General features: G+C 38.6%; 3 protein-coding genes across 5 annotated transcripts; 1 reads left to right on the top strand and 2 right to left on the bottom strand.

Annotated features, from left to right (window-relative positions):
* Window positions 1–983: 983 nt before the first annotated feature.
* LOC116200382 lies at window positions 984–1,753 on the bottom strand. The gene is made up of 2 exons (XM_031531231.1): window positions 1,263–1,753; window positions 984–1,128 (listed from the first exon to the last, which is right to left on the bottom strand). Exons 1-2 carry the CDS (start codon window positions 1,751–1,753, stop codon window positions 984–986), a joined length of 636 nt encoding a protein of 211 aa, XP_031387091.1.
* Window positions 1,754–2,090: 337 nt separating this feature from the next.
* LOC116199546 (lipase-like PAD4) lies at window positions 2,091–14,382 on the top strand. 3 transcript variants are annotated; one of them, XM_031529932.1, is made up of 4 exons: window positions 2,091–2,172; window positions 2,385–2,748; window positions 12,576–13,298; window positions 13,418–14,362. In XM_031529932.1, the coding sequence occupies exons 1-4, from the start codon at window positions 2,147–2,149 to the stop codon at window positions 14,207–14,209; spliced, it is 1,905 nt and encodes a 634-aa protein (XP_031385792.1). In that variant the 5' UTR covers window positions 2,091–2,146; the 3' UTR covers window positions 14,210–14,362. The 3 variants fall into 3 exon arrangements, with proteins under 3 accessions (XP_031385792.1, XP_031385793.1, XP_031385794.1); XM_031529933.1 differs by having other exon boundaries at window positions 2,140–2,281; XM_031529934.1 differs by lacking the exon at window positions 2,091–2,172 and adding an exon at window positions 11,740–12,310 and having other exon boundaries at window positions 2,620–2,748; window positions 13,418–14,382.
* On the bottom strand, window positions 14,297–17,718 carry LOC116199547 (amino-acid permease BAT1 homolog). Its single transcript, XM_031529935.1, has 8 exons — window positions 17,524–17,718; window positions 17,259–17,386; window positions 16,990–17,172; window positions 16,385–16,504; window positions 16,109–16,300; window positions 15,605–15,910; window positions 15,336–15,518; window positions 14,297–14,930 (listed from the first exon to the last, which is right to left on the bottom strand). The coding sequence occupies exons 1-8, from the start codon at window positions 17,534–17,536 to the stop codon at window positions 14,430–14,432; spliced, it is 1,626 nt and encodes a 541-aa protein (XP_031385795.1). The 5' UTR covers window positions 17,537–17,718; the 3' UTR covers window positions 14,297–14,429.
* Window positions 17,719–19,575: the final 1,857 nt, after the last annotated feature.

Below are 19,575 nucleotides of genomic sequence, written 5' to 3'. Positions count from 1 at the left end.
TTTTTTGTTGTATAATAATGTTTGATGTACGACGATCGATGCGGAGGAATATTCATTATCTACATATTCATAATATAAAAAAAGATCACTATCTGTAATTAGTAAAAGCTATGTAATTTTTGAAGTAATATGTGAAATTTACGAAGATATCGTGCATATATATTTACTTATTATAGACGAAATAAGGACGAAAATTTCCATCTATATTAAATGATGGAACAAGGACGGAAATTTCCGTCTGCATAATATGGACACAATGGGGATAGGAATTTCCATCTATATGGTATGGACGGATATTTATGTCTCAATTTTGTCCCTAGAGTATTGACAGACATCTCCGTCTCAGTTTCGTCAATGTAGTAGGTACATAAATTTTCATCTCAATTACGTCTCTATGTATGGATGAAATATATCTCTAATCCGTCCAAATATTTAGACGGATTGCAGCGTCTTAAATTTTCTGTCTATATTTATATAGATGATATTTCTATCTCAATTTCGTCTCTATGCATATGGATGGTTCTTTTGAATGGAACGTTTCGTCCCAACATTGGGACAAATTTTTCCATTCAAACTTTTTGTCTATAAAATGTTTCCGTCTCAACTACTTTTTTTTCTATATCGTCCCTATCCGTCTCTAATTTTAGACATAAAATTTTTCGTCCCTACTAACTGTTCCTATTGAGCGAAATTCTTGTAGTGATATAGTATTGTCTTTTCATAGATGGTGCTCTAATTGATATATATAAAAGTCAGGTATAATTTTGGTCCTTGAAAGATACCATTGCCTTGGATTTGGTCTTTTAAAAAATTTTGCCATTGTTTTCGTCCTTCAATCTACATTCCGTCAGATGTTTTAGTCCTGCTTTCTTCTTGCGCGTGCTAACCGTGACGAAAATCTCACATGGCGAATGAGCTAGACTTAACTCCGTTAACCACCCCCAAATTGCCAAAAACGGTGTCGTTGTCTTCTTCGAACAACTTCAGAACACTTCTTCGTGCTCGTGGCCTCTGGAAGATGAAGAGGACAGTGATAGGTGGGAGGAGATCATGACGGAATCGGAATCCAAGTCCTTGAGGAGGGGCATGTTGAGGGAAGAATCCAAGGAGCTCAAGGCCTTGGAGCCTCTGTGGAGGAAATTCTTGAAGGATTTCTTGACGATGAAGACGACGTTGAGTTCCTACGAGATGCAGTGGACTTGGCGGGAGCCTTGGCATTTGCATTCTGAGACAACTTCTTCAGGCCTAGGAGCTCCCTCTACCGGTTGGAACACCTCGAAGCTTTAGGAGAGGAGAGGTAGAGATCCACAGCGGACATATCGCTACTCCAACGCCGCTCCGCTAGGTCCGGTAAGCTGACCTTCGTCGAGGCCACGACCCTAATAGCGGGCTTCAGCACTGACACCTGGAGCGGCACGAGTTTCCCGTCGGAGAAGAGCTCATTAGCAAGCAGCATTGCCACCGGATCTTCGAGGCAGAACTCGAAGTCCCCGCCGGACGGCTCTGGATCCGGATCCGCATTTGCATTCATCAGCTGATCTACTTGAGGTGGCTTGGCAAGGCTGGTGTCCTCCACCTGCTGCTGAGGCGGCGGCAGGGGCAGCCTCCGGAATGCGGCAGCAGAGGACTTGGAGTAGTCGTCGTCAAGAGTGAAAGAGAGACGAGTGGGGCTGAGCTTGCTGTAGATGGGGTAGGATGGGGCGGGGAAGTTGTCCAGCGACATGCCAATGTTGCTGACGCAGGCGAAGGCCATTGCCGGAGATCATGCAGGGGAGGGGTGGGGGAATGTCAGCTACAAGACAAATGAAGGCGGCCCTTTGCTTTGAATCACATTTAACACAAAGAAAGAGAGCTTTCGAGGAATACAACGATGCCGTTTTTGGCAATTTGGGAGGTGGTTAACGGAGTTAAATCCAGCTCATTCGTCACGTGAGATTTCCGTCACGGTTGGCACGCGCAAGAAGATGGCAGCACTAAAACATATGACGGAATGGAGATTGAGGGACGAAAATAATGATAAAAATTTTTGAAGGGCCAAACCCAAGGCAATTGTATTTTTCATGGACCAAAACTATACTTGACTCAATATATAACTCATTTTGTCGACCACATTTGACATTCACACTAACGACAGCATTTATCGATTATGGACGACCCTTCTCAAGCTTCAGAGTAAAATCCCAACACCCCTCATCTCCGACCCTCTCTACCTTCTTCCTAATTTCCCAAATTTATAAATTAATTTGTAAATTAATTTCCCAAGGCGAAAACAAAAAAGAACGTAACACCCCTCTCTACCCTGTCTTTGCATATATGAACATGATTATCGAATAAACATCATCCTGATCATTTGATCTATTTTTCGTGGTTGTGCATTTGCTCAGGTTCGAGTCCAGCGAAGTCCTTGCGACCTTCCTCTCTTCAACACTGCTACCGTTTGACTCATGGCGGCTCTGCAGCCTCGCCAACACGGCAGCCCCAGGGAGTTTCGTGGTGGACCAGGTCGGGACTGTTGGGTATGTAGCCTTCTCGGGCATCCAGGTGCTGCCCATGGGTCAGCTGGGATCAAGTGGCACGGGTTCTGGGGACCTGGTGCCCCTCGATGCCACCAGCAACAGCCTTTTTCCGGCATTCAAGGTCCACGGAGGAGGAGAAGGAGAAGAGGAGGAGGAGACGGTTGTGATGGTGCACTGGGGGATGCTTCAGCTCTTCATCTCCTTCTTTGTCAGCACAGATCTTCAGACTAAGGTTAGCTTTATGATCTTTACATGGAACATAATCTTTATCCTTTCTTCTATACTATAAAATAATAAATTAAGGCATGACCCATTAAAGAGGATATAATACCACGGCGTATGCCCTCATCTCATGATGAGATTATTCATGCTACTATAATTTTCTATTTGATCGTCCTAAATACATGAATGAACTTCTCTTATTTGAAAAAATAATATATATATATATATATATATAGAGGCTGGGCCTGGCAGAGCAAAAACTCCATTATAGCTTTCCCCCACCTAGAATGATATCCATCACTTATAAGGCTCTAGAAGGTCGTCGGAGGCCAGTCTTCTCGAGCTGCATATACCGTCTATGATATAACAGACGCCTCTTTTTCTTCGCAGTTACCCCCATCGCATCAACTTTTCCAGACTACTGGAACTATTTAAGTTCCGAATTTTTCTTGACGTCCACACTAGTAATTTGATTTTCTCCTTTGCGAAATTTGATATCCGAAAGTTCAATTAGATCCCGACTAATTCAGTCGAGCTGAGTCGATCCACTAATGTATAAAACTCTCCCAACGTGAATTTTTTTCATTCACTATACTCAAATTTAAGACCTTACTTATGGAAAACGAGCGTCGAACCTCTTAAATCAATCCACGTAGGTCACACTAGTATTATTTTCATCTCTATGTATATTACAAATGGAAGAAGAAAGGTAATTAAAATAACTTTTCTTCTCTCCTATTGCCATGAAAAATTAATACAACTAATTGAGAGCCGTCGGATTAGAAAAAAAAGTTAAAAGTGAATTAGTAATTCCATGCCTTACTTTTAACTACCAAGTTAACAATTCTCACAATTCTTTCCCTATTCCTCTACTCTCTCCCTCTCTTTCTTGCCTTCCCCACGTTACTTCCTTCATTTTTAAGGCTAAAATTTCTTTATTAATTTTATTACGTTATTTTTAATTAAAAACTTATATTTTGACCTATAAAAAATTAATAATGCTACAAAATTAGGTATTTTTTGGATGATTTAAATGACTTACATAAACATATAGAAAATTAATTGTCTATTCAAACACCGTGCGTGGCGCACAACCTCTTGTTTTCCATAATGGAATGCACATAGTGGAACATGAGAATCGAGGGCAGGGTCTATGTTTTTTTTTTCCCCTTCTTTTCATACAAGATGAGGGCAAGGTCTATGTTAGCCTCAACACATATTCAGTATAAAAAATTAATTAGCGCCAATACTTGAGTAATTCTTTCATTTCCCATTTATTAATTTCACTGTTCCATTTAATAATATTGTTCTCGCCAAAAAAAAGAAATTGTTATATCCGATAACAAGTCATACCTTAATGGGAACAATAATAGTACAATATCCACACTAATTAGAATTTGACAAGACAAGAATCTGTGTCGGCACTACGTGAAATGTTGTATAAATAAATTTTCATACTTTTACATAAAGCCATCATAAACATAAATATATATAGATTTTTTTAGTTTCAGAGTGTGAGCTCTTATTTATTTTTAATAGGCGAAAATATATATTTAAAATTGAAAAATAAAGTAATAAAATTAATGAAATGAAAAATCGCAGGAGGAGACGGAAGGATTGAGATGGAGTGGGAAAGGGGAAGAGAGAGGAAGAGAGAGAGAATTGTGGGAGTAGCTGTGAGTTTTGGTAGTTAAAATTAGGGTATGAAGTTACTAAAAAGGAAAATTACCCAATCAGTTTACTTATCCAATTTGTAATATAGATATAACAAATTCTCTTTGGGCTATATAAAAGCCAAGTTTTACGGAGCCTTCTACAAAGTTACCACTTTAATTTTTTAAAATTTTTGGGTTAATTAGATTAAAAAAACACGACATCTATACTTTTTCTTAAATATATCATGACCTTTAGAAACAACACAGAAAAGCACGATCTTTGTATTTTTTTCTTAAATATAGCATGATCTTTGGAGAGTAACATATAAATGCACGACATTTGCACTTTTTCTAAATATATCACGACCTTTAAAAAATAGCACAACAATGCATGACTTTCAGATTGAGTTGCGATTCTAGCACGGCGTCTATTATTCCGTCAAATGTAAAGATAACAGTTAGCGGGAGTTAATGATGCAACATGGCACGACATAATTGAATGAGTGGCACATGGCACCGTTAGCTTCATGTTAGCCGTTATCGTCCAATAATGTGAGGTCTACTCTTCCAATCATATTCTGTCACATGACACATTTAGCTACTTAGCTTCATGTTAGCTGTTATCATTACAATTTGATTGAATAATTTACATTATGCTAAATGGACAACTAAACCTAAATGTCGTGCTATATTTAGGAAAAAAATGTCAATGTCGTGTCTTTCTGTACTATTATTCAAATGTCGTATTGTTGGGAAGAATCCACAGGTCTACTTCGGACTCGGGCCCATCCACAACCCACAAGCTTAAGCCAATAGGTTGCTAGACCTTTGTCTCTTATAAACCTATGGATTTCCTTTCAACTTTTCCATGTGAGATTACTTCCAACACCCGCCCTCACCATTCTCCATATAGGAGAGAAATCGACCCAACAATTCCCCCCCTTCTCGACTATATGGAGGACTTCGAGCCAGGCTTCCACTTCCGGACTCGGATACCAATTGTTAGGCTCTTCACTAGTCACGAGTTCCCCACTCGGGCCTTGGTGCGGTGTGGGTTTTCACGCATAGCATGTGCACTTCCCTAAAATCGTTACCTTGGGCTCTGATACCACTCGTTGGGAAGAATCCACAGGCCTACTTCAAACTCGGGCCCATCCACAACCCACAAGCATAAGCCAATGGGTTACTAGACCTTTGTCTCTTATAAACTTATGGATTTCCTCTCAATTTTTACATGTGGGATTACTTCCAACACCCGCCCTCACCATTCTCCATATAGGAGAGAAACCGGCCCAACACGTATTATATTTAGAAAAAAGTGCAAAGGTCATATCTTTTTAGGTAATTAATCCTAAAAAAAACTATAAACATATATGGCCATAGAATGCCTAAGCATCATGACAAAAGAAAATTCTAGGATTCATTTGTGGTACTTTTGGAAGTATAGATAAGTAAGAGAAAAGAGGACATAACAGGTATTTAATTATGTTGTAATTAGAGAAAAAAAAATGTAACTTCATAGGAACCAGGAAGGGGGTTTAATTTACTAGTTGGACTTAAAATTAAGCTTCTGAGTTTGATTCTTATAATTAAATTAATTTTATATATCACTTTTTTTTATCTCTAATAAGTTCATCAATCTCCTTTTGTAATAGATTAAGATATATGCTCTAAGACGGCCGAATTCTCCACGAAAGAGCACATAGAATCTGACGAATAAAAATTTTTAAGTCATCACATTAGCCACATTAATTCTAGTCCTTGGCGTTACCAAACCTAGAATAATAATAAGTGTACAATTGACAAATGCCACCATTTCAATTATTCAATGAAAAGAAATGAAGCACTAATTTGTTTGGTTCGGTAGTTGGCACATGATGGCGCCACCAACATTAGAAAATTTAATACGATTGGCCCAATGATCGATATATAAAATTAATAAAACGGGTGGCACGAGGTTGATTTTTCTATCTTATCGAGCCACCTCAAAATTTTTTTATTTGTTCGCATACGATTGAAAAGCTTAAACTCATGGGTATGAGTAATAGGTACGTTGATCTTCCTCCTGTAATTTATTAGCGGGGGATTTCCACTCTCAACGCTAATTATTAATTAATTAACTAGCGGGAAAGTTTTTATTACTGATAATTAAAATACGGGTATGGCCTGCATCTTGCGCATAGTGGGGTTCAACTAGCAATAATTTTCCACTGATAAAGAAAGAACTAATGTATATAGATATCGAGAAGTTTTTCAGTGATTGTATCTCGTTCGATGACGTGAAAAATTACCAATTAGATTGTAACAAATAAGAAAATGATTGTTAATGATCACTTCAAATAATGATTATAATTATTTTTAATTAAAGTAATCTTATTAATTATTTCTTATCATATTATAAATAAGATCTTCTTCTTTTTTAAAGAATTTCTTGTAGATGACGTAGTTGTGTATGCCTTCAACCAACCAAGAAGAGGACCGAAAGAAACAAAGTCATTGTTTGGATTTTTTTGGGTAGGAGTCATCGTTTCGATGTTTGGAGGAGTCATATGTCTAATTTGTCTATTTTCCTTCACATTTTCCTGGAAAGTTACGTAAATTTAGCGTTATGGAACTAACCAAACCGAGGCCCCCAATATGAAAAAAACTATCGAATCCAAACCAAAGGAAGACGAATCGTAGAATTAGAAAACCGGTTCCTTCATTATTCAAGTATCGTGAATGTAATTCTTTTGGCTCTAGATCGTTGAATAGTGCTCTCCATAATTGAAGAGATACCAAACTGAAACCATATCAAATTTAGATTGTGTTTTTTTGGATTTAATTTTAAATGCTGAAAACTTAAGATCTAACTAGAATAAGTGTAATTGATTAAGTGAAAATTGTTTGGGCAAGCACATTCTGAAAATTTGAAAAATTTTAGGATCAAATTCATGTGTCAGCCTTAGATTTTCTTTTCTTTTCACTTTTCCCCCAACCTTTTAATTCTTTTACAGTTTCTGAAAATTAAAAGAAAAAAAGTTTAGCTAGAGGTGGTCGGAGCGATGGGGGCTTCAACGCCAGCCCCCACCACCACAAACAGGATCACCGACGACGTCGTTTGTGGCAGTAGGGGCCAACATTGAGGCCCCCACCCCCTAGATCTCCAAATCGAGCAAGAAAAATCAGGGGAAAAAGAAAAAAAGAGGAATGACGCGGAGGTAGATTGGAGTGGTGTAACTTCGATGCTAGCACTCACACCATAGACGAGGTCTCCGGCGATCTCTAACGTCGCCAAAGACCTCGATTAGGGCGGTGGTGAAGGGGATGGGGGCCACCACTGCCCCTTGCCTTCGATCGAGCTTCATCATGTCTCCCCTCTCTCTCTCTCTCTCTCTCTCTCTCTCTCTCTCTCTCTCTCTCTCTCTCTCTCTCTCTCACTAATAGTATGACCGAAATGGCGAAATCTGGGAGATTGGACCAGATTGTAAAATCCAAAAAGTTCAGGGAGACCGGTGCAAAGAAGCAAAAAGTAGCCCCCGCTGAGCGAGTTAGCATAAAGAGAGTTGAATCATTAAGTAGCTTTTTTATTAGAATAAATAGGCAATTTCGTCCCTGACTTTTTTTTTGCATCAATTTCATCCTCGACTTTGAACTTTTGCATTAATTTAGTCCATCGTTACATCAATTTAGTCTCTCACTACATCAATTTAGTCCCCTGCTACATTAATTCAGTCCCTTGTTACATTAATTTAGTCCATGTTACATGAATTTAGTCCATTCGTTACATGAATTTAGTCCCTCGTTATATCAATTTAGTCCCTGTTATATCAATTTAGTCTCCGTTACATCAATTTAGTCATCGTTACATCAATTTAGTCAACAACGTTACATCAATATAGTCCCTAACTGGTGCAACACAAGTCCTTGAGTTTGGCATGACATCATATTGATCCTTGATTACATCAATCTGATCCTTGTGACAAAAGGGGCAGACGGCGTTACTATTCCATTAATTTATTTAGGAACCGAACTGATGTAACGCCCAGGCAAATTGATGTAACCCCAAATTAAATTTTTGTTCTCTTCTTCTTCCTCTGCCTCTTATCCCTCTGCCTCCTCTCCCTCTGCCTTCTCTCTCTATCTGTCTCTCTTTCTCTTTCATCCCACAGTCCCATTTCAAACGAATTTCCTCTCCTCCGTCTTCCTCTACATCTTCCTCTCCTTGTGCGAGCTTTCATTTCTCGCTTAGTGTCTCTTCACTCTGCCCCTCTGGTGAACCCTGACTGCTTTCGAGTTTCGATGAGCCAACGAGGGTCGAATTTGGGTGAGTAAACGAGGATCACACCTAGTCGGAGCTTAAGTGGCAACTTAGAGGCAGTCCAGGAGGTGGCGAAGGTGATGGAGGGGTTGCTAATGCATACCTAGTGGCAATCTCCGAGTCGGAGATGAGTGGGTTTGCAAGAGAGACAACCACGCCGAGGGAGAGGTAGATGATGGGAACGTTGAGGGAGGGAGGGGCGAGGATGAAGGCTGCGTCGCCTTTGGAGAGGAAGAAGCAGGACCGGAAGCGAAAAACAAAGGAGTCGGCAAGGCCAGGGGTATGATAGAAGGTGATGCATCAATCGATGTCGTCGGAGGCGTTGATGATGAAAGTGGAGGAGACAGGGATGGAGGTGCAGAGAAAGGAGATAGCGTAGTCGGTGATGGAGAGAGGCTCATGATCGAAAGGCGGAGGGACAGGAACCTGAGGACGGAGGCTGTGGAAGGTTTTGATTTTAGAGCAAAAGTCATTGATGGGCTCACAGTAGGAGGAAGATGATCTCTCTGAGCCTTAAGCTCAGCTCAAATGAAAGAAGGAGGGAGGGAAAGAAGGAATGACTAATTTGATGTAGCACGATGACCAAATTGATGTAACAATTTCCATCATTTAACACCGTCAACAGTCATATTTAACGGCAAGATCAAATTGATATGGCAAGGGACCAAATTGATGTCACATTGGGACATGATCAATGCATCCATACCACATAAGGACCAAATTGATGCAACTGTAGCATTAATTGATGTAACTGCACCAGTCAATGACTAAATTGATGTAACGCTAGGACTAAATTGATGTAATGCAAGGATTAAATTGATGTAACATAGACTAAATTGATGTAACGAGAGACTGAATTGATGTAGTGAGAGACTAAATTGATGTAGCGAGGGACTGAATTAATTTAACGATGGACTAAATTGATGCAAAAGTACAAAGTCGGTGACGAAATTGATGCAAAAAGAAAGTCATGGACGAAATTGATGCAACTTGCAAAAGTAAAGAACGAAATCACCTATTTACTCTATTGATTACTTACTCATTCAATACTTTTTTACTGACTCATTAAATTAAGCCATTTTTATTTTGTGTTATTAAACAAGCTTAATTGAATTACATTCTGAAATTTTAATTTCAGCACTTAATTTTAATTATCAAACATGAGCTTAGATGAGATCAACAAATTTTTTTGGGTAAATTGCATTGATAGTCCAAAATATTTTACAAATGTTTCATTATGGTCCAAAAAGTTTTTTTATCTACACGATGATACAAAATGTTCTAAAATTGTTTCATGACGGTATAAACCGTCAACTCGAGCTTGACGCCGTCAAGCCGATGCTGACGTGGCTACTACGTGTCACCTCCTTGCTGACGTGGCTGAAAAATTTTAAATAATTCTAAAATTTTAAAAATTTTAAAACTTTTAAAAATAATTCTAAAAATAATTTTAAAAACTTTTAAAAATAATTTTAAAATTAAAATTTAAAATTTAAAATAATTTTATTATTTTAAATTAAAAACTTTTTAATACTAAATTTAAAATTTTATTATTTTTAAAAATAATTTTCAAAATTTTAAAATATTTTTTTATTTTTTTCTAAATTTTTACTCTTTTTTATTGGATTTTTTAAAATTTTATTTTCTCTTAAAGGACGTAGCGCACTATAATTGGTTTCACGTAACAAAAGTGACATATAGGACGCGCCACGTCAACAAAATGTTAACAGCATTAAGGCCAATTAACGGTTTGTACTATCATAAAACAATTTTGAAACATTTTATACCGTCATGTAGCGAGAAAAAAAAATTTGAACTATAATAAAATATTTGTAAAATATTTTAGACCACCAGTGTAATTTATCCTTTCTTTCTTTTTTTTTGAATAAACTATCTTCAATTTTTTTAAGCCAAAGCTTTTCGGGACCGTTCTAGTTTCAGGACCGATCTTGTTAGGTGTTCATTGGTTTTGAATTGTAGTTGAGGTCGGCCAAATGTTGTGGCCCTGAAAAGAATGATTGCAGTTGATCTGTCCGATGGGGCGGGTCACATCACACCATTGAGTCATTTACACCAAAAGAAACGGCTTTCTATGGGCTTTTTTTCAAAAAGTTAAGGCTGCGTTTAAATTATTAGTGTAATTTTAGAATTATAATTTTGATTTTGATTTTGATTTTGATTTTGATTGTGGAAAAAAATAAATGAGATAGTATTATAAATTTGATTTGGAAAACGTGTATTTTTGTTATATAGTGTGTTGAGTTAAAATTAAAATTATGATTTTAAAATTAATTTAATAATTCAAACGGGACTTAACATTGGGGCCGCAATTTGGAATTCCTCATTCTGGTTTTACCCAAGTAATTATTACATTCTCGTACCAATATGCCCTTGACGTTTCAAGTGGGCAAATATGTTTTCTCTTTTGTTTTTGTAAGAGAATCTTATGGACCATGCCGGGTATAGAGAAGCGAAAAAGCTATATAGGCATGACATCTCCCACTGACGAGAATCCAATACACAACACCTCTTGAATACAAATTGAGGAACAGCAGTACCATATTGAACCTTTTCCCCAAGATATTATAAAATTGGTGCTTCTTCGGTATGAATTTTTTTATTTTTTAAACCGTACAAAATCAATATGAGTCCTTAGATCATCCTTCATTTAATATAGACAGTTCATTATATACTTTTTTTTAGTATTGTATTCTTTACTTTCTTATTTCCCCCCAACAAATCTTCACCTGTGTTAATAATTAGCTCTCAAGCATTGACCTATGAGATAGTGCCAAGTCATTGACCGTAAGAATTAAAAATTATATTTAACATTTAATTATAATTTTTAAAATTTAAAAATAGTTTGTCTAAATTTCTCTTTTCGATATTACCGTTGATATTTGTTTCTATTTGACGTGGCACATATATTGCAATGTAAGACTCAAGCCTAGTATTTCTTCAGCCGAACTTTAACCATAGAAAAACTATAGCAATGCCTAAAGCTTTATCGGACTATCAATTTTTTTTTCTTTTTTCTTTTTTTCAGATTAGAGGGTCAGGAGCCAAAAACAAAGAAAGAAAATAGGTTGAGAGATACAAAGTCGATGTATGGAAGTCTCAATAATCGGTCATAATCACCAAAAATGAGATGCCAAGTGTAAATGAAGTGAAACTTCATGGCCGCCAATCAGCTTCGAAATTGCCGGCTCGATTGGTGTATACAACTTCCATGGTCCACTCCCCTGCCATCAATTTGGCCATAGAATTCTTAGCTGATGGAATCGATTCTTTGATCCTGAAGCCATTTTATTTGACCACTTAGGAATCATGAAAACCACTTGATGAAGACTGTAAGGTTGAACCCTCAAACTGCCGCAAATTAGGAGAATCCAAAACTGTTCCCATTCAAAGCACTTTCATATTGAGATTTAAAGACCACCAATGCGTAAGTGCAAGACAACCCCATAAATCTCTATGCCTAACCCCGCGGTCGACCTTTTTGGTCCCTTAAAACTGCAAGGTGCCATCCATAGATTTGATGGACTAACTTTGGAGAACCAAAGATGTCCCTCTCTGATCTTGGTTCATTCGACACTAGACTACTTGAACTGCACCAGGTTAGTTAACGGAAAGAATTAACTCGAGAAAAATATAATCGGTTGTTGTCGATACAAAATATACATTGCATAACTTCATTATGATGTCGGCATCGCAAATAGATTTTCTGAGAATCTGGTCCTTCTCGTTAGCTACACGTACTCCATTCGAGGCCAGTTAGTCGGATGGACTCATAAGAATCTGCAAACTATAAGCAGAAACCTCAGAACTCGAAAGAATATTGATAGAGTCGATTTTACTTATCCCGTTTGGGTGCATTTGCAGATAGACCAACTAATGCAGCAAAGCAAGTCACTGGTGATTACAGGCCATTCTGTCGGAGCAACAACAGCCTCCCTCACGGTCCTTTGGCTCCTCTGTCGCCTCAAATCCACCTTCTCTTCCCCCCCTGTCCTCTGCATCACCTTCGGCTCTCCTTTACTCGGGAACGAGTCCCTCACCAATGCCATTCTTCGGGAGAGATGGGGAGGGCGATTCTGCCACATCGTGTCGAATTACGACATCATGCCAAGGCTGCTCTTCGCCCCATTACTCTCTGTCACCCATCAACTCCATTTCCTGCTGCAGTTCTGGCACTTGTCCATGGCCTCCCAAACGTCCCAATGTCCAGTTCTTGCATTGACTGAACAGGACATAAACGGATTCTTCGGAACCATCTTGTCCAGTGTAGAAGTGACTGCGAGGACAGAGGAAGGCTCAGGATCGGGAATGAAGTCCTTCTGGCCTTTCGGGAGTTACTTGTTCTGTTCGGAAGAGGGAGCCATATGTATGGATAATGAAACCTGTGTTGTTAAGATGCTGCATTTGATGCTGCTGTCGGGTTCTCCAAGTCGCAGTATCGAGGACCATCTCCGGTATGGAAACTATGTCAGCAAGCTGAGTTTTCAGTTTCTGACGAGGAGAAATTTTATGACAAGGGAGATATCCGAGTCGAACTACGAAGCGAGTGTTTCTTTGGCATTGCAATCCTCAGGAACGCATGGACAGGTACTGATTTACAGGTGTTTATCGGATATTATGTATCCAAATGCTCTAATTATGCGGTGTTTGTGAACTATTGACGTTCCAAGGTAGTTCTCTATTCTTCTTCTTGGGTCGTCAAACAGGAACCGGTTTCAACATTGGCTAAAGATTGTCTGATAACCGCTAGGAGGGTCGGTCGAGCACCAAACATCAACAGTGCTAACTTAGCCATTCGACTGTCCAAGATCGTGCCCTTCAGGGCAGAAATAGAATGGTACAAGGCTTGCTGTGACAAGTCGGACGACCAAATGGGTTACTATGATTCTTTCAAGAGGAGAGGAGCCTCGAAGAGAGAATCGCGAGTCAACATGAATCGGATCAAGCTGGGGTCATTCTGGGATGATGTGATTCACATGTTGGAGAGGAACGAGCTGCCACACGATTTCCACCGACGGGCCAAATGGATAAACGCTTCTCTATTCTATAGGCTCCTCGTCGAGCCACTGGACATAGCTGAGTATTATCGCTTGGGCCTTCACCACAGCAAAGGCCATTACCTTTTGCACGGAAGGGAAAGGAGGTTCGAGATTTCCGACCGGTGGTGGAGGGAGAGAGAGGGTGCAGATAAGCAAGAAACCCATAAGAGGAGCAAGTTCGCGAGCTTGACTCAGGATTCATGTTTCTGGGCCAGAGTCGAAGAAGCTTGGGATTGGTTAGATGATGTTAGAAGGGAGACCGACCATGGGAAATTGGAATTTCTCTTGCAAAGGATTCGAAACTTCGAAATGTATGCAGCGAAGCTGATCGAGACCAAAGAGGTGTCTGAAGATGTCATTGCCAAGAACTCGACCTACAGTCTATGCATCGAAAAATGGCGTACATTGCAATCAAGTCTTCGACAAGAACATCAAGATTCCTCTTTGGCTCTCAATTAACTCCAGCTAGTATCGAAGGTTCAACTACGAACATCTGCACTTTTAGGGTACATGATAAAGTGGACGAACTTCTACTGCACCACAATATGATGGTGAATTCTGATAAGATGAAATGGATTAATTTGGATAATGAATGCAACTATATACATATCATGTATGCTTTATCATAAAAACAGATCGTGACGCATAGAAAATTCTTAAAAGTAAGCTTTTTAATTTCCTAAAAGTGCTCCGACTTATCGTATGGACTATCAATGTTCCTAACAGGTCCCTTGAACCATCTTCGAGCATCAAAAACCCACCAAATCATTATCAAGCCCAAGGCCACACCCAGAGCCACAGGTGCATAATTGAATGTCTCCCACCTAATCGGGTACAGCGTCGGCAAAAGGAACACGCAACATGTGTAGCATATCCAAAGGAAAGCAACCAGGCAGACTGGCCTGCTCGCCCTGCCCAGGTAGAATGGGCCAGGATTAAAGTTCTGCTCTGGCATGACCATCCTCGCAAATATAGGGACTGCGTAACCACCAACCCAGCCAATCGTGCATATTGAAGTTATGGCTGTGAAGACCACATCGATTTTCAGGATGGGGAGGCCGAGAAGAATGCAGATGGCTGCACAAAGCCACACAGCATTTGAGGGGACTTTGTGCTTTGGGTGAATCTTTCTCCATATGGATGAAAATGGGATGCCTCTATCTCTTGATAGAGCATATACCTATCATTGCATGAACCGTATGTAAGTAGAATGTGTCAATAAAAGAACAAAAGCGTCGTATATTAGTTCAACAGAACAAACAGAAAAAGGCAAACTGTCATCTACTTTTTGGCTAATCCGATACGAAAGAGAGAAAGGAAACTAACTTTGGTATTTGAGAAAAAGTTCGGGCTGTGGAAACCAATATTTTGAGGATGAAAACATTTCACCGATGAAAGGAAGTACAGTAATCAGAAGTAACCACAAAGGCGCACCTATAGGTCAGGAAGAGCCACCTATCTTTTTATTAGTCTTAAAAGCCGATTTAATGATCGACACTTGGCTCTTCTCATCCTAGACATTTCTATAGAATATGCAAACGTTGAATTTCTCACTAGAAGAAAAAAGGAAGGTTCAGCTACATACAACTCGAGCAGCGCTTGTAGTGATCGAGAGCCCGCCAAAGAAGAATGAGCCCCAGATGATGAATAGCAGAATGATTGCCCCAGTCCCACTGTGATACCTCCCATAAAATGCATCATAGAGGATTTGAGCGGGAACAAATGCTCCAGCAGTCTCATTCATTGGGTCGTATAGATAGTTGAAATCCTGGAACGTCGAGATGAAAAAAATATATTAGACAATTCATTTTCAATATCCGGGCAAACAACTATCTGAGGTATAGGATCATGTACCTGGATACTGAAAGTGAGGGCTAAGATGTAAGCCCACCCGAACATGGAAATGATCCCAATGCTTGAGAGGATAGCAATCGGACCATTCTTATCAGCGCCCTTAGTTTCTTCAGTTAGATGTGCTGCCGCATCATATCCATACAGCGAGTACTGACTGACAAGGAAAGCAAGAATTACTGCATAGGTTTTGCTTGATATACCAGTCGTCTCAGATGACATCTCGAAATGAGTGAACACAAATGAAGCCGATTGTGTTGTTAATGCCACGAGTGGGAGCATTATAACTATGATCATCCCACCAATAACCTAAATAAGAAGAGTACAAGCTGGTAAATAAATGATAATGAGGAGATTATTGGCTAGGTCAAGTGTAAATCATTTCATGCCGACTTAGCCAGAGCAGATGATTCTTAAGGGTCTCATCATAGCAAATATACTGATTTACCGGCAAAGGATTGTCCTTATTGTTGAAGTAGATCACAAGAATAAATGCAATTCAATTACCTGCCACCATATCGAGATTATGTCGATGAAGGCAATCACCTCTAGCGCGAATGTGTTGAGAACGGCCCATATTAAAGTGAGGCCTATGTACATGCACAGGAAAAGCCACTTTGGGGCAAAGTAACCTCCGTCCTTATTGGTTCCAGTCCATAGTAGAGTAATGCTCTGAAGTGTCTGTGACCCTGCATATGCCTTTGATTATAGATCGGGGTTAAGACATAGAGAAGAGATCTTAACAATGTTCGAGATAAAAAATGAACAAGGCTAAGGAACTACCTGAGTTCCAATCCCGGCAATGAGCCCGATGGTCTCGAGCCAAGCACAGCACCACGAAGCAAATGGTCCCCATTTCGGGCCAGCGAGATGAGCAGCCCAGAAGTAAAGAGAGCCTGTAGTCTGCGTTCCATTCGACAGAGAAATTACGTCATTTATCTCACATGGGAGAAAATCTTATCGTTCTCAACTTTAACGGTAAAAAGATGTTGGACCTTTACAGAGGCCACGAAAAATTCAGAAGTTTCACTTCGTTTGCCGACTTTCCTAGAAAGCAATGCCCATTACGTTATTGTGGAAAAGTTCAATTGCTCTTTACTCGATTCGTTCGTCCTTTGAGGGATACTAGTTTGACATTTTATTAATGACCAGTCTGATTCTCTCTTTCCCCTTAGACGAAAAACAGATAATAAGAAGAAAGAAAACATTAGGGATGCGTGCCTATAGCTAAAACAATTAGTCCATACCAAAAATATCATCAGTAGCTTAACACAAACATCTTACTTATCAAAAAATTAAACAGTGAACTATCAGTGTTACAGAAGGAAGTGACTACGACGTTTTATGCGGAACATAATGTAACTGGAAGAGGAGGAGAAGCTGCAAACCGGGAAAGAGGAGCAGATCTCAGCCATCGCAATCCCGACAAACCACGTGAAGAAAGTCACAACAACCCATCCCCACACAACACTCGCAGGCCCTGCATATCTGAGGCTCGAACCATAGAGAGGAGTGATCCCCGTGAAGAGTGTCATGGTCGAGAACGATATCGCCAGCGTCTTGAAGAGAGTCTGCAATCCATAATCAAACGAAACAGGACTAAGACGGCAAACAAGAAGACCGAACCGAAGAAGGACCCATTCGAGCAAGACATTACCATCTCTCTCCTGAGCTCCTGCTTGTAGCCAAGCTCATTGAGCCGCTTCTCCCCCGAATCCATCTCCCGAATTCCAGCCCCCTCGGCGGCTTCCTTCGACCCCTTCAGATCAAAATACCACCTTTCCTCTGAAATCAAACTCACCACGAGGTCAAATCACAAAACTGTTGTCTGGGCTCCTGCCCCCCCGCAAGATTAAACCAGAGAAAAAAATGCGAATTCAATCAAAGCTCCATGAATGCAAGAAGCAGTTGCGGGCGCCCACCAATTTCCTCCATTGGCAGACAAATGAGGTGGAGCTTGCAACTTGGCTCGTCATTCGATTAGCAAGCAGAACACGCCAAGGAGAAGCTCCATCGAGTGAGCTGAGAAACTGGGGAGAGTGCCGTGAGAGAGAGAGGGAGAGAGTACGTAATGGGGGGAGAGACTGTTGCGTATTCCACAAAGAGTGCGGGTAAGGATCTATCTATCTATCTATCTATCTATAGAAACAATTTAATAAATGCTCACAGTGCTACTAATTTTCTAAAAGTAGATATTAGAGATATTAGAAATAAGATCTCATCAGTGAGACTACTTATGTTCATTTATTTTATTTTTTCGTATTAGACCTATTGGCCTCCTCTACAATCGAAAAACTAAAAATTAACATTAACTAGATATATATTAGATTTAATCTATACAAACAATGGAGACTATCTTATACAACAAATAATGATTAATCGTGGAGATTTTTCATTTATTTATTCATTTTGAAAATTCGGAGTAGTTTTGGATTTGGGAATTAGTAGGAAGACTTGGTTATTGTATTTGATGTCTAGAGTTGCCGATATTTGTGGAAAAGTGGTTAGAGATTTTTATTTTTTTTAATGCTTGGATTTATAAGGATAGGAAATATTTGATTTGTTTACCGTATGTTAAAACTTAAGGAAATTATCTGGCGGGGTAACAAAATCAAACTCTCCCTTAATAATAATAGAATATATATATATATAATATTCATGTATAAAATTAAATATGAAAAGTACTAATTCAGTTCTTTTATAAAAGATGATCAAGAATTTAAATTAACTATTTAAATGAGAAAAATCATAAAATATTATTTTTAAACATTCAAATATTTCATAGACAATATTAAAGCATTAAAACCACTAACTCGATGGACTCATATTAATATAGAAAAATAATAATTATTTTCAATGCAATCTCTCTTTAAAAAAAGAGTAATATAATTTGAAATAATAATAATAATGAATAATAAAAATGTGGCAATTAATAATATCATATCTGTAAAAAAAAGATTTTTCCTAATGAACAAAATTATATCAAATGGTTCTAGAAAAGAAATTCTTCTAAAAATTATATCAAATGGAATAATAAGAATCTTTCTTCATGGAGGAATATTATATAGATTGCAAAATCTATTATCCATCATATGCATATATATTTATATAGTAAAACTCACTGGATGACTATCAAATATGCTTAAGTTACTTTAATTGAAATGTCGAAGAAAAATTAAAATTTTCGGAACTAAAAATTACTTATCAAATAATATTCTATATATCTATAAATCTATATAATATATGAAAAAAATTGAGTTTAATAAATGTAATTAAATGTAATATTACAAAATAATTACGAAATAGAGAATGATAATTAAATTTATTTAACAAAAAATGAGAATAAATTTATCAAAAATGGATAACATAGGTAGATTCAAGTGATTCGACGCTTGTTTCTCTAAAGCAAGATTTTGAGTTCAAGTCTGGTGGATGGAGAAAATTCACGCTTGGAAGATTTACCTCTTAATGAGCTAACTCGACTTTACTGAATTAATCGAGACTCATTGGACTTTTGGATATCAGCATACACATCGAGGAAAAAAAAAAGTTGCTTTAATGCTGCTAGCGCATGTTGATTGTCAAATGACTGAAACTGTTGTGCCGCAAAATGTTTGAATTCCAGTTATTGGTTCCCTCCACACAACTGTCAAAATAACGGCAGCATTTCTCCTTTTCCCTGTTGCCCTTTTGGATTCTGAATTAAATGATGACAGCAATAAAAGTCGGCTTGAGACTGTTAGTTGGGTGGGGATCTGTTCTTTGACCTGGTCAACGCATTTTTATGTGATATCATTGAAGTTATCAACAGCAACAATGGTTAATGGATGACGGCTGGCCGACCCCAGTATCCCTGCCCAGCAACTGAATCTTCTTACATTGAAATGCGCACACATAGAGACATGCGTGTGCGCGTGCACACATGTATATATATATATATATTTATAGGAATATTGTCGGGTGAATTGTCCAAA

The sequence above is a fragment of the Punica granatum genome, chromosome 3 (assembly GCF_007655135.1).
Source record: "Punica granatum isolate Tunisia-2019 chromosome 3, ASM765513v2, whole genome shotgun sequence".
NCBI classification, from domain to species: Eukaryota; Viridiplantae; Streptophyta; class Magnoliopsida; order Myrtales; family Lythraceae; genus Punica; species Punica granatum.
The sequence above is the reverse complement of the archived record's forward strand: the minus strand, read 5'-3'. Positions and strand labels throughout refer to the sequence as shown.

Coding starts and splice junctions, on each gene's coding strand:
- LOC116199546 (XM_031529932.1), top strand. CDS start 2,147: ATGGACGACCCTTCTCAAGCTTCAGA. Junction 2,173..2,384: donor GACCCTTCTCAAGCTTCAGA/GTAAAATCCCAA, acceptor GCATTTGCTCAG/GTTCGAGTCCAGCGAAGTCC. Junction 13,299..13,417: donor CCTCAGGAACGCATGGACAG/GTACTGATTTAC, acceptor GTCGTCAAACAG/GAACCGGTTTCAACATTGGC.
- LOC116199547 (XM_031529935.1), bottom strand. Junction 15,911..16,108: donor TAATCTCGATATGGTGGCAG/GTAATTGAATTG, acceptor CTTCTTATTTAG/GTTATTGGTGGGATGATCAT. Junction 14,931..15,335: donor CTACAAGCGCTGCTCGAGTT/GTATGTAGCTGA, acceptor ATGCAATGATAG/GTATATGCTCTATCAAGAGA.
- LOC116200382 (XM_031531231.1), bottom strand. CDS start 1,753: ATGGCCTTCGCCTGCGTCAGCAACATTGGCATGTCGCTGGACAACTTC. Junction 1,129..1,262: donor GCTTCGAGGTGTTCCAACCG/GTAGAGGGAGCT, acceptor TTTCCTCCACAG/AGGCTCCAAGGCCTTGAGCT.